We start from the raw sequence: 13,028 nt of genomic DNA on the forward strand, positions 1-13,028 counted from the left end.
TTGGCAGGTTTTGCCTTTCCTGTAACTTTGGCAGTGTCAGGCCTTGGGTGGAATTCTTTGGCGATTTTCCTAGAGGGAGGGGCGTGAGGCGGAGACCTCACTTCCTTTGCGGCAACAAGATCGGGGTATTGGGGGAAGCTTTGACCATGCCAATAGGCGTCATCACTTCCCCCTTCCAGCGGCAGCGAACAGGGGGCGGGCTCTCTCTGCTTAAACATATGTTCTCCAAAGCCAGCCCCAACCCCCATACATGTGGATGACCCCAACGCCTCCCAGAACCCTGGCTGGGGACTGGGAAAGATAACGCCCAATGCCTGAGCCAAGGTCTCCCTACATCTGAATCTTAATAAAGTTGTGACCAATTTGAATCCCATAGCACACTGTTATGCGTCTTTATTCCGCTCAGCGGGTCGCCTGGCGGTTTGGGGGACTCCGCCTGTCCACGCAATAGGGAAGCAATGGGCTGGTTCCATTGTGTTAGTACATCTTGTGGCATCAGAGGACCCATATTAAACTGAAAACATTTTAAACACATGCCAACACAGCCTGAAAGTAAGGCAGGGAAGTTATTTTTTTTATTTGGTTGTTAATCAATATATTCAAAAGTTTTCAGAGAATCGCAAATGCCAGTGTAAACAAGCGCCAGGTACATAGATAATATAAAGTATTGCACATAGAAAAAAAATATCATCCGCATTTCCTAATGATGTTTCATCCATCTGTAGTCAATGTGTAGGTGTTCAACCAAGTCACCATTCTGGATAAACTATGGTTTTAAGTCAATAATTCAGCATTTAGAAAAGAGATACAACTCACTTCTTTTCCAAGGGTGGATATGTGAATAAGCTGGCAATGGTGTAGAAATCTGCAGCATGGTTTTGATACCTGAGGCAATCATCCTCTGCATATTATGAGTGCATAAGAGAAGTAAAAATGGTTGTAGCAAGAGGAAGCCCTCATTTTCACTGCCCTGCCTTGTTTCTACCAAGAACTGCCCCCTGCCCCCTGAATGGTTCTCTGTAAAAACATAGCTCAACAGTTAATTGGATGAGGGGTTCAGGAGCAAATTGTCCGTTTGTTCTTCCCAGTCTCTGGCAATAGTAGTTTGGGTTTTGGCAAGGCAACAATTAGGATAATGGGAACGATTGAATCTGGGCCATAGTGTGCTAAACATGAATTCAACAAGCCAGGCAGGGAGAAGGCAAGAAAGTGAGCAATGTTAATATTTACATTCAGCATTTTACTTGTGGATTCAAATGATATGAGTATAGAAGGTACAGGAAGTTCAAAACCTCATGCAGATATTTTTTTTAAAAAAACAAATTTGCCCCAATGCTTTCAGTTTTAAGCAAGGTTCACCATATGAGTGGAAGCTAATCTGGTCCAGCCATTCCAAAGTCTATGGACTGGTGGCTATTATGAAAGATCATGTTTATAGGAACACCTTGGAAATCTTCCTGGATGAGGTCCAGTGATTGCCGTGCTGAAATTAATGGGCCTAAACTAGTCCAAACAGGACTAATGCTAGATAAATTTGTAAGAGACAACGGGAAAACAAAAGTCAACCGTGGATAATAATAAAAAAGATCATTGCAATTCAGAAACTAGGCGTGTACATGGTGCTCCTCCATGAGCCATGTCCCGGTTCTTCTCAGTGGCACCCTGCTTGTTTCCACACATGAAAAGGAATGCACACAGGTTAGCCCTCTCCATTGAAATCAATGGGAAACCATTCCATGTGCAGGAGTTCCCTACACATGCACAGGAGCTCTGATGTTCAAAAGAGACTTGCTGGAATGGGTTGTTATAAGTCCAAGTGTCTCCAAATGGTTCGCTAAATATCTAAAAGTATGGAACTTCCTTAGGAAAGCTATGGGAGCAAAAAAGAAAGACACGACCTTTACGTTGGTTTCAAACTACCGGTAGATCTGGATGCATTTATAAAGGTAATTTTTAATCTGTTCTACAGATGTGCCACACTAGGATTAGGGGAGGTTTTCTTTCACTTTACATCTTCTTCACTTTGAATCATCAGTGGTTGTTTCAATTGGAAGCAGATGCTGGCTGTTGGAAGCTCACGTGCGCTAGTGAGCCCAAGCTGAACTTTCCTTAAGAAAGGTTGGTGAATGGGGTTTGTTTTGCAACAAAGGCTTACCGGTAATTGATTTCGTTTAATTTACATTGGATGTTTTCTCCCAAATCAGGTTGGCCAGCTGATTTCCCCCCACTTTGCCTCACCTTATTGTATGTGGCTTAGGATCACAGGAAGCTGCCCAGTCAAACAATTGGCCCATCGAGCCCAGTATTATCTACAGTGATAAACAGCAATTCTCCAGATTTTCAGACAGGGGACACTCCCAGTCCTAACTGCAAATGTCAGGGATTAAACTTGGGACCTTCTGCATGCAAAGCAACTGCTCTGTCATTGAGCCATTGCCCTTCTTAGTTCACCTTACTAGCAGTAACAGGATTGTATTAGGTACTTGAATATGCACAATTTACTACTGTCTTTTCTACAATTAGGCTGCAATCCTATATAGGCTTTGTTGGGAGTAAGTTCCAGACTTTCATGTGAGTATAGGACTGCACTCTGTGTCTCTAACATGGGACGGCAGACCTCTCTTTGTTTGACGATCAGGATATAGTGGGTAACCTTAATCTGCTATGTCCACGGTGTGGGGCGATTAAATAAATGGAAGTTTCTATGTCATGTTCCTTAGGGTTCAGGGTTGAACTATAATCTTCAGGGTCACTTCCCAGGCCTGTGATTCTGCAATTCTTTATCATACACTCCATCCTATAAAATAATATATACTTTTGCTTCCGTCCCGACTCTTATAACTGGTATATGGAATGTGCAGGATACATCCACTCTATTTACATGCAAAGTAATGTTATCATCAGTATAAAACTTCAGAGCCTATTTTGGTTAGGATGCCCAGCCTACAAAAAGATGGAAAAATAAATAATTGTGCCTCGCTTATGGAAAGTGTTTTTAAAGGCTACTTTTGCTTGTCAGAAGTACTTTCACAGTACCAACAATATTGCTTGTCTCCCTGAGCCAGAGTTTCATAGAAATTCCTATCCTTAGGGAGGCACCACAACATTATGTCATGATACAGTAGAGTTTGAACATTTTGTCTTTAAGCCATACAGCAACATAGGCGTTTCATCACCACATGGTCCAGACTACAGGAGTGCTTCTAATGCCATCCACGTGTGAATGACTCAAGTGATCTTTTGTTTAAATAAAACTCTCTCTCTCTCTCTCTTTGCTGCTCATCAGCTGGTTATGTTTTTGAGGCAGTGATCATTGTTCTCGTCTTCCCATCTAAGGTCATTTATGTAGTGAATACGTAGAACACTGCATAGTTCAGATTATGACCACATCTTGGCAAGAAAGTTCCCGGTAAGTGGAATCTGTTGTACTTTTCTGCTCTTGACCAGGAGGACTCTCCTCTTCCTATGTGTCAGTAGTCTTGTCACTTGTCAGTTGCACCCTGTCAGCCATGTCATCTCGAGGGGGCCTCGCTCTGTCAAAGAAGCCGCACTGGAAGAAAACAAACAGTTATGTGTAGACGAGTTGGCAAAGCAACCATCTTCTCTCTCTTTTTCAGGTCCTGCCCTCAGACTTAGACATTATGGCTTGGTGTCATACACCTGTATAAACATGTAGAGGAAATACATATGCATTGGCAGTGCTTTTGCCTTAAATTTTAATCAACCATCTCTGTATATATATAAAAAAGCAGTTTGGTTACCTGGTTGTGAGTACTTTTTAAGCCTTAAAAAGATCTCACAACCAAATATCCAGGGATTCCAAACATTCAACCCCTTGCTGCCCCACTGGTTGCATATACCACGCAGAAGCTGTTTTTAAATGCCTCCACAAATTTGTGTGATTGGCTAAGTCCAGCATGTGATTGAATAGGCCCCCCAAAAGCAGCCAGGACTGCCTGTAGGAGCAATAACTGAAACAAAAAAATCTGGTGTGGCATCAATTGATCACAGCCACTGAGATCAATCAAGCTATTCTGGACGAAAGGCTATTGAGTTTGCACCTTGGCAACTCAGTTAAAAAGTGAATTCATTTGAACAGTCAAGGTGCTAACGGAAATGGAGAAACCACTCTAAGGTGATTTTTAAAAAAAGAAGCAGCAGCAGCAGCAGCAAAGGGGCTGCCTGAATGTCCTGCAATGTCATAGTTATATAGACTCAGCCTGCTAAGTCATAAGCCCCTTGGAAATAAGCACACTTTGTCTGCAATCTTATCATACTCGCAGCTTGCTTTTGAGTAAAGACTGAGCTGCATCTTTCATAATAGGGCTGTGTAACAACGAACAAACAGCCTCTGGAACAAAAATTAATTGACCCACCTTGGCACCATCTTGTTTATAACTTCAGCTATTTATCTGAATCCACCCTCAGCCTCCCATGCTATTCCAGACGTAGCTGCAGTGATGTATTGACAATGCTGCCGGAAGATACCCTGGGACAAAGATACCCTGGGGAAATGGCAACTCTGTAGTTCTTCATCTTTGCAATGTGAACAACCTTTGGTTCTGTGATGGTGACCGTGGAGCAAGTGTTGCTGGTGCTGGTGGGAACCAGGTGTTCAGCATCAGTGCTCTAGTCTGCAACCCTTCACAGCTGTGAGCCAAGAATCATCTAGTGGGGTAGATCAGAACAGTTGGCGAGTGCTCTGCCAAGTCTTATCTGTGCACTTGCCATTTCATACAAACTTGCACTGTGGCTGACCTGTCCTGAAGTTGACCTGTTCACAAACTATGGAAGCAAGATGTAAGTGTGGGATAGATGACGAAATGATAAGAGTTTGGTGTTGGGCAAGAGCCTCTCACCTGCTTGACTTACTAGTCTAAGCGACTGGATTTGATTATCTGCACCATCCTTTGGGGATCTTTTATGTCCAAACAGAGATGATATAAAGGAATGGAATGCACTTTTTAAATATTAAATCTCTGCATGGCAGTCTTTGAAATGATCTTTTGGGAGGATTAATAGGAACAAGAAGCATGCTTGCTCTGTTCTTCTGAGTTACTGTGCCAAGCCTGGCCAACCTGTGACCCTCCAAGAAGAAAACAAGCCCACCTATCATGTGTGCCAGGGGCTTCACAGAGCTCCTGTTTTTGCTGTCTTCCTGCAAAAGCAGAGGGGAAACCAAGCTTTGGCAGGATCTGGTCAAATTTTATTCAAGCCTATCTGCCATGTATGGAGGATTTCCTTGCTGAACTGCCAACTGATACCTTGGAACTGACATGATTTGTTTCAGGAGCCAAAAGTCAATGTGAGGGTTCCTGAGCATTTTCTACATTCTTAATATTCAAACTTAAAAAAAAAAGATGGAAGGGGAAAAAGAAGTTTGAAATGGACATGAAACAAGTTGTAAGGTGGATAAATATTTGTTGTTGTTGTTTAGTCGTTTAGTCGTGTCCGACTCTTCATGACCCCATGGACCATAGCATGCCAGGCACGCCTGTCTTCCACTGCCTCCCGCAGTTTGGTCAGTCTCATGTTGGTGGCTTCGAGAACACTGTCCAACCATCTCGTCCTCTGTCGTCCCCTTCTCCTTGTGCCCTCCATCTTTCCCAACATCAGGGTCTTTTCCAGGGAGTCTTCTCTTCTCATGAGATAAATATTTATTTTCTTTTAAATCAGATGTTTCAGGTTGTTTATTTTAACTGTATTGTATCAGGGTTGTTGTTGTTTTAAAAAACCCCAGTTCAAAACCAAATGTTATGACCCTCTGTCAAATAATTTCATTTCTGCATTAAACTTGCTATTCTATATTAACGGAAAACCCTGGGGAACAAGATTTGACTTCTGAGGTCAACTATTATAAATATGATAAAATAAACCATGTATTGCATTTATTATTGTTGCAAGTTATGAATATTCATCACTCTTATCTACCAAACAACATGAATATTTACATTTCATCTCATTACTGTTTGACACAATACTTGTCAGCTTTGCTTCTAAAAAGTTCAGGGCACAGTCTAGCACACTTAAGTTTACTCAATTATGGCCCATGTCTTCCATTAAACGATTTGGTGTTCTTGCACACGTACAAATAAAAAAAAAAATCTATTAAATTCATGCTAAACAGACACCACTCTGTAGTGCAAAAGGCATGTAGTGGGCTACATGACAGAAACGTTGGCTTATGATCTTAGCAAGATAAAAGTCCTGTTTAGTTGCCAACCAATATATTTTAATATTCGTAGCATTCAATTAGCATGCACTCTTGCTCAAGAAATGCATTAGTAATAAAATGGGAAATGTGATTTTGAATCAATTACTAAGGTTTTCTTCTTCTTCTTCTTGGGTATTTAAGTAACCATTTAAATGGCCTTGATTTAAATTACTGCACTTGATAAACGGTGTTATCATATTGTTAAAGTATGTCCAAACCAGATGGCTTTCTGGATTTTCTCACAGGATTGTTTTGGGCATAAAACAAGAGAGGGGAGAATTATGGGATTCTGCCTTGAGCTTGTTGGAGGAAAGGTGGGATATAAATGTGACAAATAAAATGAATAAACATCTAAAGTTACATTTAGTTACACACAATTTTTGTATGTGGTGTCTATGGTATTCTTAAAGATAAAATGACCAAGCCTGTAGAAGAATAAGTCTTGCTAAGCAGAGCCAGCATGTATCTGCAAGGACAAGCCCTGTCTTTGAAACTATTTGAGTTCTTTGAGAGTGTCAACAAGCATATAGACAGAGGTGATCTGGTTGACTAACATAGCGTATCTGGACTTTCAAAACTATTTCAATAAGGTAGCTCACCAAAGACTCCTGGAATAAGAGGCAAATCTTGACCTTACTGTGGATCAAGATCTGGTTAAGCAGCAGACAGCAGGAATAGTAAATGGGCATTTCTCTGAATGCAGAGATGTAGAAACCGGTGTCTACCATGAATCGGTAGTGAGACCTGCACTTCTTAGCTAGTTCATAAAAAAACGACCTAGAGTTAGGAGTGAGCAGTGAGGTGGCAAAGTTTGCTGATGATACTAAATGGTTCTAGGTTGTTTAAACAAAAAGAAATGGCAAAGAGCTCCAAAAGGACCATTCGCAGAGTGAATGGGCAGTAAAATGGCAAATGTGATTCAATGTAAACAAGTGTAAAGCGATGCTCCTACAAGGAGGCAGTGATGGATAGCTTCAAAAGAGGATTAGACAAATTCACGGAGGACGAGGCTATCAATGGCTACTAGCCATGATGACTGTGTTCTACCTCCACTGTCAGAGGCAGCAAAGCTTCTGAATATCAGTTGCTGGAAACCGCTGGTAGGCAGAGTGGTGTTGCAGGCTTCTTACAGGCATCTGATTGGCTACTGTGAGAACATGATGCTAGACTAGATGCGCCATTGGCCTGATCCAGCAGGCTCTTCTAAAGTTCTTACAGAGGCCTGTTTCAGCAGTGCTTACCAAGGGGGGAAGACGGAAGGAAAGAGGAAGATGAAATAACTAGGAAAACACTGGAAGAGGATTCAGAACTCAACGTGGTCAGTAATAGACATGATATAGACCACCGTGGGAAATGGCACCCATCAAACTGGAATTAAAAACGTTTACACATCAGAGACATAGTTTTAAGTACTTTGAAGTCAATTGTTTCCAAGTCCCTGAAACAAAAACTTGTAAACTGCTAGTGACTCCGCGATTGCAAGACTTTAGTGATGTAGTAAAAACATCAAACAGAGCCTACCAATATTAAAATAAAATCACTTGCAGCCTTAAAAAGATAACATTTCTTTTCCTCTGAAGGGGGTGCCCGATCATGTTTCAAAAGATAATTCCTTGAGGTACTTTGGGAGAAACAAACCTAGAGATGCTTCATTGTGGCATGCTGCCGAAATCTTAAATTCCCCAGACAAAAGAAGATCATAGGTCTTGGGAATCGCAGCCAATCTCTCACTGCTCACTTCTAACTAGCCTTCGATAATGCAAACAAGCCACCTCTTTTGAAAGGTCAGAAACACAAACATGTCAGCGATCCAAAATAAATAACACACCCTTCTCGTAGGTCCATGATTCTTTTGCTCAGAAGATCACACATTCCACCCCCCCCCACTCCCCATTTTTTTTGGTATCATCTTCTCTAGTTTAACACCAATACATTACATACCTTCCACAATGCTAAGGTCAACATAGCCAAAACCAGCAGTCCAAGGAGTATGGCTAATATTATAACCCACAGCGGGATTATAAAGGAAATGTTTGGAGTAGCCCAAATAACAGATGTTTTGGTCTGAAATGGAAGATGAGAAGGGGAAAAAAAGATGAAAGGGTAAATGAAGATGAATTATAATACAACCTGAAAGTGATTATATATGCAGAATTAGAAACTAATGGTATATTCGTAAGGCCGCTGTTTTAAAAACTCAGCATACAGTATCTGTCAGAACTTCACAAAACTTAAGTTCTTGCAGTTCTAGTGAGTGGTATAGAACTAAGTTTTATATAACTAAGTAGACCCAATGAAATGAATGGACATGAGTTAGCCATGCCTATTGATTTTAATAGGCCCACTTTGAGAAAAACCTATATATTTAAAGTAGTATCATACCACTTTAAACAGTGATGGCTTCCCCCAAAGAATCCTAGGAACTGTAGTATGTTAAGGCTCCTGAGAGTGGTTAGAAGACCTCGGTTCCCCTCACAAGCTTGCTGGGGGCATCAGGTAGGATAAGAGTAAAGAACCCTGTGGGGTAGATTGAGAGGTTGAGAGATGGTGACTTGTCCGAGCCCTCCCAGTAAGCTTTCATTGTTGCTAAGCAGCAGATCAAAGCTCAGCACTTTGACCACTACATCACACCGAGTCTCAATTTGGTTTTACTGCCAGGGCTTCACCTCCAAACTGTAGTTTGTGTGGGGAACAGGAGCCTCAACTTATCAAGGATTGTCAGCATCATTCTGTACTTAAGGTTCTATTCTTGTATCAGCCTTTCCCGACCTACAGCCATCCTGATGTTTTGATGGACTGCATCTCCCATTATTCCTGGCCATTGGCCATGCTGGCTGAGACTGATGGAAGTTGGGAGTCCAACAACACCTGGAAGGGACCAGATTGGAGAGGCCTGGCTTGCCAAGTCACTTCTGAAGCAGACACATGTAGAAATACAGGTACATGTATTTTGTACTTGGGTATCTACAGTACCTGAATGCTATATGTCAGCTAACTCAGGAAACCACAAGACCTAGGTTTGCTACAGTGAAATAGGTTTGAATTTATATTATAGCTTAAACCAAATAAATCTGAGCCTCTATAGGCAATGGAGTAAGCAAGAACGAATGTCAACATTGCTATGATTTGAATTAGACATTGTGGTCTCTAGTCAGCTACATACCTTGGGCAATATGCCCCTGGAAAAAACCCCAAAGACAAAAGCATTCAGTTTTCTCATTACAGGAGTAACATGAAAAGGGTAACATTAGCTCCCCACCGCCACTTTGAAAAAACATTCACTGTCATTTTTAAAGACCGTCTAGTACACTTTGTAAAATGGCAGGTAACAAGTCTTTTACAACACATCACATATAAAAATAACTTGAAGTTCAACAGAAATATAAAATGTATTAACACCATTCCCCTACATTCTGGCTAAGCCCTGACCACAAAAGCTGGACCAAATAAATAGATCTTACAAAGCTTTTGAAATATACTTAAGGTTTGGCATTACTGGGTCTCCAGAGGAAAATTATGTACTTTCCAGCAAAGTCAAATTATATATATTTCTAATCCTGCGCACATTTTCCAACATTCTAAAGCTCTCTTTCGGTAGATGTATATATGAAATACCCAAATTTCCATCCATCTGAGGTTTATGGTTCTGCTGAACTCCGATGTTGCCCATTCAGATTAATGGTGTGTTAACTGGAATTTGAACACAGATGGTCTACTCAGACTTCCTATTGTGTGTGTGTACTATAGATGCAAGCGCCACTAGGGATTTTGAATGCATGCTTGCTATGTTGGCCTGTGGATCTTACCTGCAGTCAGACTGGTGACCTACAATGGGCTCCAGAGCACGTAGCTCTGACTATAGGTGAGGTCTGCAATGTCAGCAGTTTCTAAGCAGAGAAATCGCATCCAAGTCTTTGAGCTCTGTCCACTCTGTTTTCCTCATCTCCTAGTCTCCCCATTTGGAAAACCACCAACTCATCCTTTCTCTAAAGCAACCTGCATTTGGTCTTCATTAGTATGAGCCTTTCTGGATCAGTCACTTCCCCCTCATTGCCATACCGCAGCTCACCATATGGGGCAGTGGGTAGCAATTCATGACAGTACTTAAAATCACATATCAACAACGACTCATGCCCAAACTCTCTACAATCTCTTGCTTCCAACAAAACAGTTCTCTGGGTTTTCCAGTACAAAAATTAAAAAAAAAATAAAAATTTATTCTTCAGGTGTGAAGAGAGGATTGAACACAGTGAAGGCTGGGAATCAGTGGAAAGGCAAATGGTAGAAATCAGTGCCAGTGCCAAGGATCATTTAAGAGGAGCAGGTGGCATCAAACCTGGTGTTTTATGATCCAGTATGAGGAAGGGGACCATAGCTGCCAAGTTCTCCCTTTTTTTAAGGGAAATTCCCTTATGCTGAATAGGCTTTCTCACAAGAAAAGGGAAAACTTGGCAGCTATGAAGGGGACATCAGTTTACTATTTTGCTGAGAGCAGAAGAATACTTGAGATCCACTACCCCCGTTACTCCTGATCAAATACCTGGATTCTGTAGGTTTAAATGCCAGTATAGAGACACACACAACTGACAGCCATTCCAAAGATGTACTCAGTTGGGCCTGTTGCATTCTGATTACATAGAGACAAGAGCTTTTAGGTGCAGCCAGAAACTGAGATATGCACATTTTAAATATTGAAAATAAAGCACCCCAAATTTCTGGTCAAAGGTAGTAAGCATTTCAGAGAAAATCAAATACCCAACCCCCAAGATATCTAAATCTATAAGGGCTGCCATATGTCCGAGATTTGTCTGTCGAAAATGGTATCTGGGCAGAATTTTTGAAAAGCGGCTGAAATGCCCAGGCGTATGTCAGCTCATATCAAGTGTGTGTGTGTGTGTGTGTGTGTGTGGGAGCTCAACAGTTGGGCCTGTTGCATTCTGATTACATAGAGACAAGAGCTTTTAGGTGCAGCCAGAAACTGAGATATGCACATTTTAAATATTGAAAATAAAGCACCCCAAATTTCTAATTGCTTTTGAGCACTGAATATTAACTGCGGACGCTTCCTAGGTTAGTAAGTTCAGTGGTCGTGGTAGAAGGGGCTCATTTTAATTAGCTAATAAATATTTATCAATGACTTTCCTTGTGTTCCTCAATAATGCGCTCTAGCTGGCATGGAAACATAAGGGCAGGATGAGTGAGGGAAAAGGTCAATGGCTCTCATTTGCAGCAATCCTCTACACAGAATTCTCAGTCAAGGAGACAAATGAAGTAGTGCGGAAGGTTGCAGGATGTGGACGCTACAGACATTACAACATCTGGGACCATCTTGGCCAGAGAACAGAAGCAAGGATTTTTCTCTCCTCCAGGACAGATCTCGCTCAGCAGATATTTATGTTCTTTGTTACAGTGCCAGACATCTCAGTAGTGCTCTTAAGCATGTAACCATTCCCCATTTCTCAAGTGGCAAGCAGTTTCAAGGGAGGCCCTAGTGGGTTTAGTTCCCGTTGGATGAGAAAACAGTAGAGATGCAAGGATGAGGAACTGGGGTCAGCTGGTGAGCCAGATCCTTATTTCTCCCACTCCTTGCGGGTCAAGTGGGTGGGGCTGCTTACCTACCACAGTTTTGCCTGAAGCCATAGCAACCAGGTGTAGCAAATCCCTTCTCAGCCCAGACTTAGCTGTACTGACTCCCCCCCCCATGCCATCTATGATGCCAGGTGCAGGACAGGCAGATGTGGATTGCAGGGCCGTCTTAAGCATGCCCGGCGCCCTGGCACAATGGATCCCTCCGGCGCCCCCCGCCCCATTTCCCAGCATGGTGGGCGGACTGGCACCGCTGCACTGCACCACCCAGCCTGCCATAGGGCTAGCCCTGGGCCAAGGGATGCTGCTCACCCCATTGCGACGCCCCTGCGCGCGGCGGAGGCGGCCTCAGGCCCGCGCGCCTCCCGAGAGCAGCCTGAAGCTGCTGAACAGCTTAGAGGCGCACCTGGGGCCGCCTCAGCCGCGCCTCTCAGCGGGCACAGCAGCGCCCCTGGTGGCCCGCGCCCTGGTGCCCCGCGCCACCGGACCCAGGCCTAGAGACGGCCCTGGTGGATTGGCCAAAATGGTCTGGCAGGCCAAAAGAGGTTTCCCCAGCCACTCTGAGCAGCTCCCAACAGATTAAAAACAGAATAAAACATCAAACACTAAAAACTTCCCTAAACAGGCCCCCCCTCCACTGACCTAAGGGGTCGTTGTCATGTTTGCTTTATTTACAAATACACAAGCAGAGCACAAATTGAGGTGAAGAGGCACCTGCTACAAGAGAGAATATAGTCACCATGGCTTGAAGCCACCAATAACTTCAGCTTCCATGAATTTATCCAATCCCCTTTTAAAACCACCCAGATTGGTGGCCATTACTGTATATTGTGATAGTGGTTTCCTATATGAAGAAGCCCTTTGTCTGTCCTGAATCTTCTCACAATCGACTTCATTGGGTGACCTCAGGTTCTAGTATTCTAACACACACAGAGAGAAACCTCCTATCAACTTTCTCCAAACCATGCAGGGAAATATGGCTGGCTCCAGATTTTATGAGGTGCTGCACTTTATGGACTGTATAAACCACCCTGGGGTATGGTTTACAGGCTAAAATATTTTGTGCTTTGTCTAATAATCCTTGTCACAGGAAAACACATGAAGGGAGGAGCCACGCCATATACCAGCAAAGTCACTGACCTGTGCACATTGCATGCAGCACGGCAGTAGGAACATAGGAAGCTGCCTTATCATAAAATCAAAGAATTGTAGAGATGGAAAGGATCCC

The 13,028-nt window shown here is 42.7% G+C and overlaps 1 protein-coding gene across 1 annotated transcript in view; it reads right to left on the reverse strand.

The window, feature by feature from the left end:
- Positions 1–553: 553 nt before the first annotated feature.
- Positions 554–13,028, reverse strand: part of ITGA8 (integrin subunit alpha 8) — a 128,631-nt gene continuing 116,156 nt past the window's right edge. The window contains exons 29-30 of the mRNA XM_035129658.3: positions 8,156–8,278; positions 554–3,550 (exon numbers count right to left, since the gene is read on the reverse strand). Coding sequence (XP_034985549.3) covers positions 3,464–3,550; positions 8,156–8,278 — 210 coding nt within the window. The 3' untranslated portion in view covers positions 554–3,463. The remainder of the gene's footprint in view (positions 3,551–8,155; positions 8,279–13,028) is intronic.

This window comes from Zootoca vivipara, chromosome 11, assembly GCF_965207765.1.
Source record: "Zootoca vivipara chromosome 11, rZooViv2.hap1.1, whole genome shotgun sequence".
Classification (NCBI taxonomy): Eukaryota; Metazoa; Chordata; class Lepidosauria; order Squamata; family Lacertidae; genus Zootoca; species Zootoca vivipara.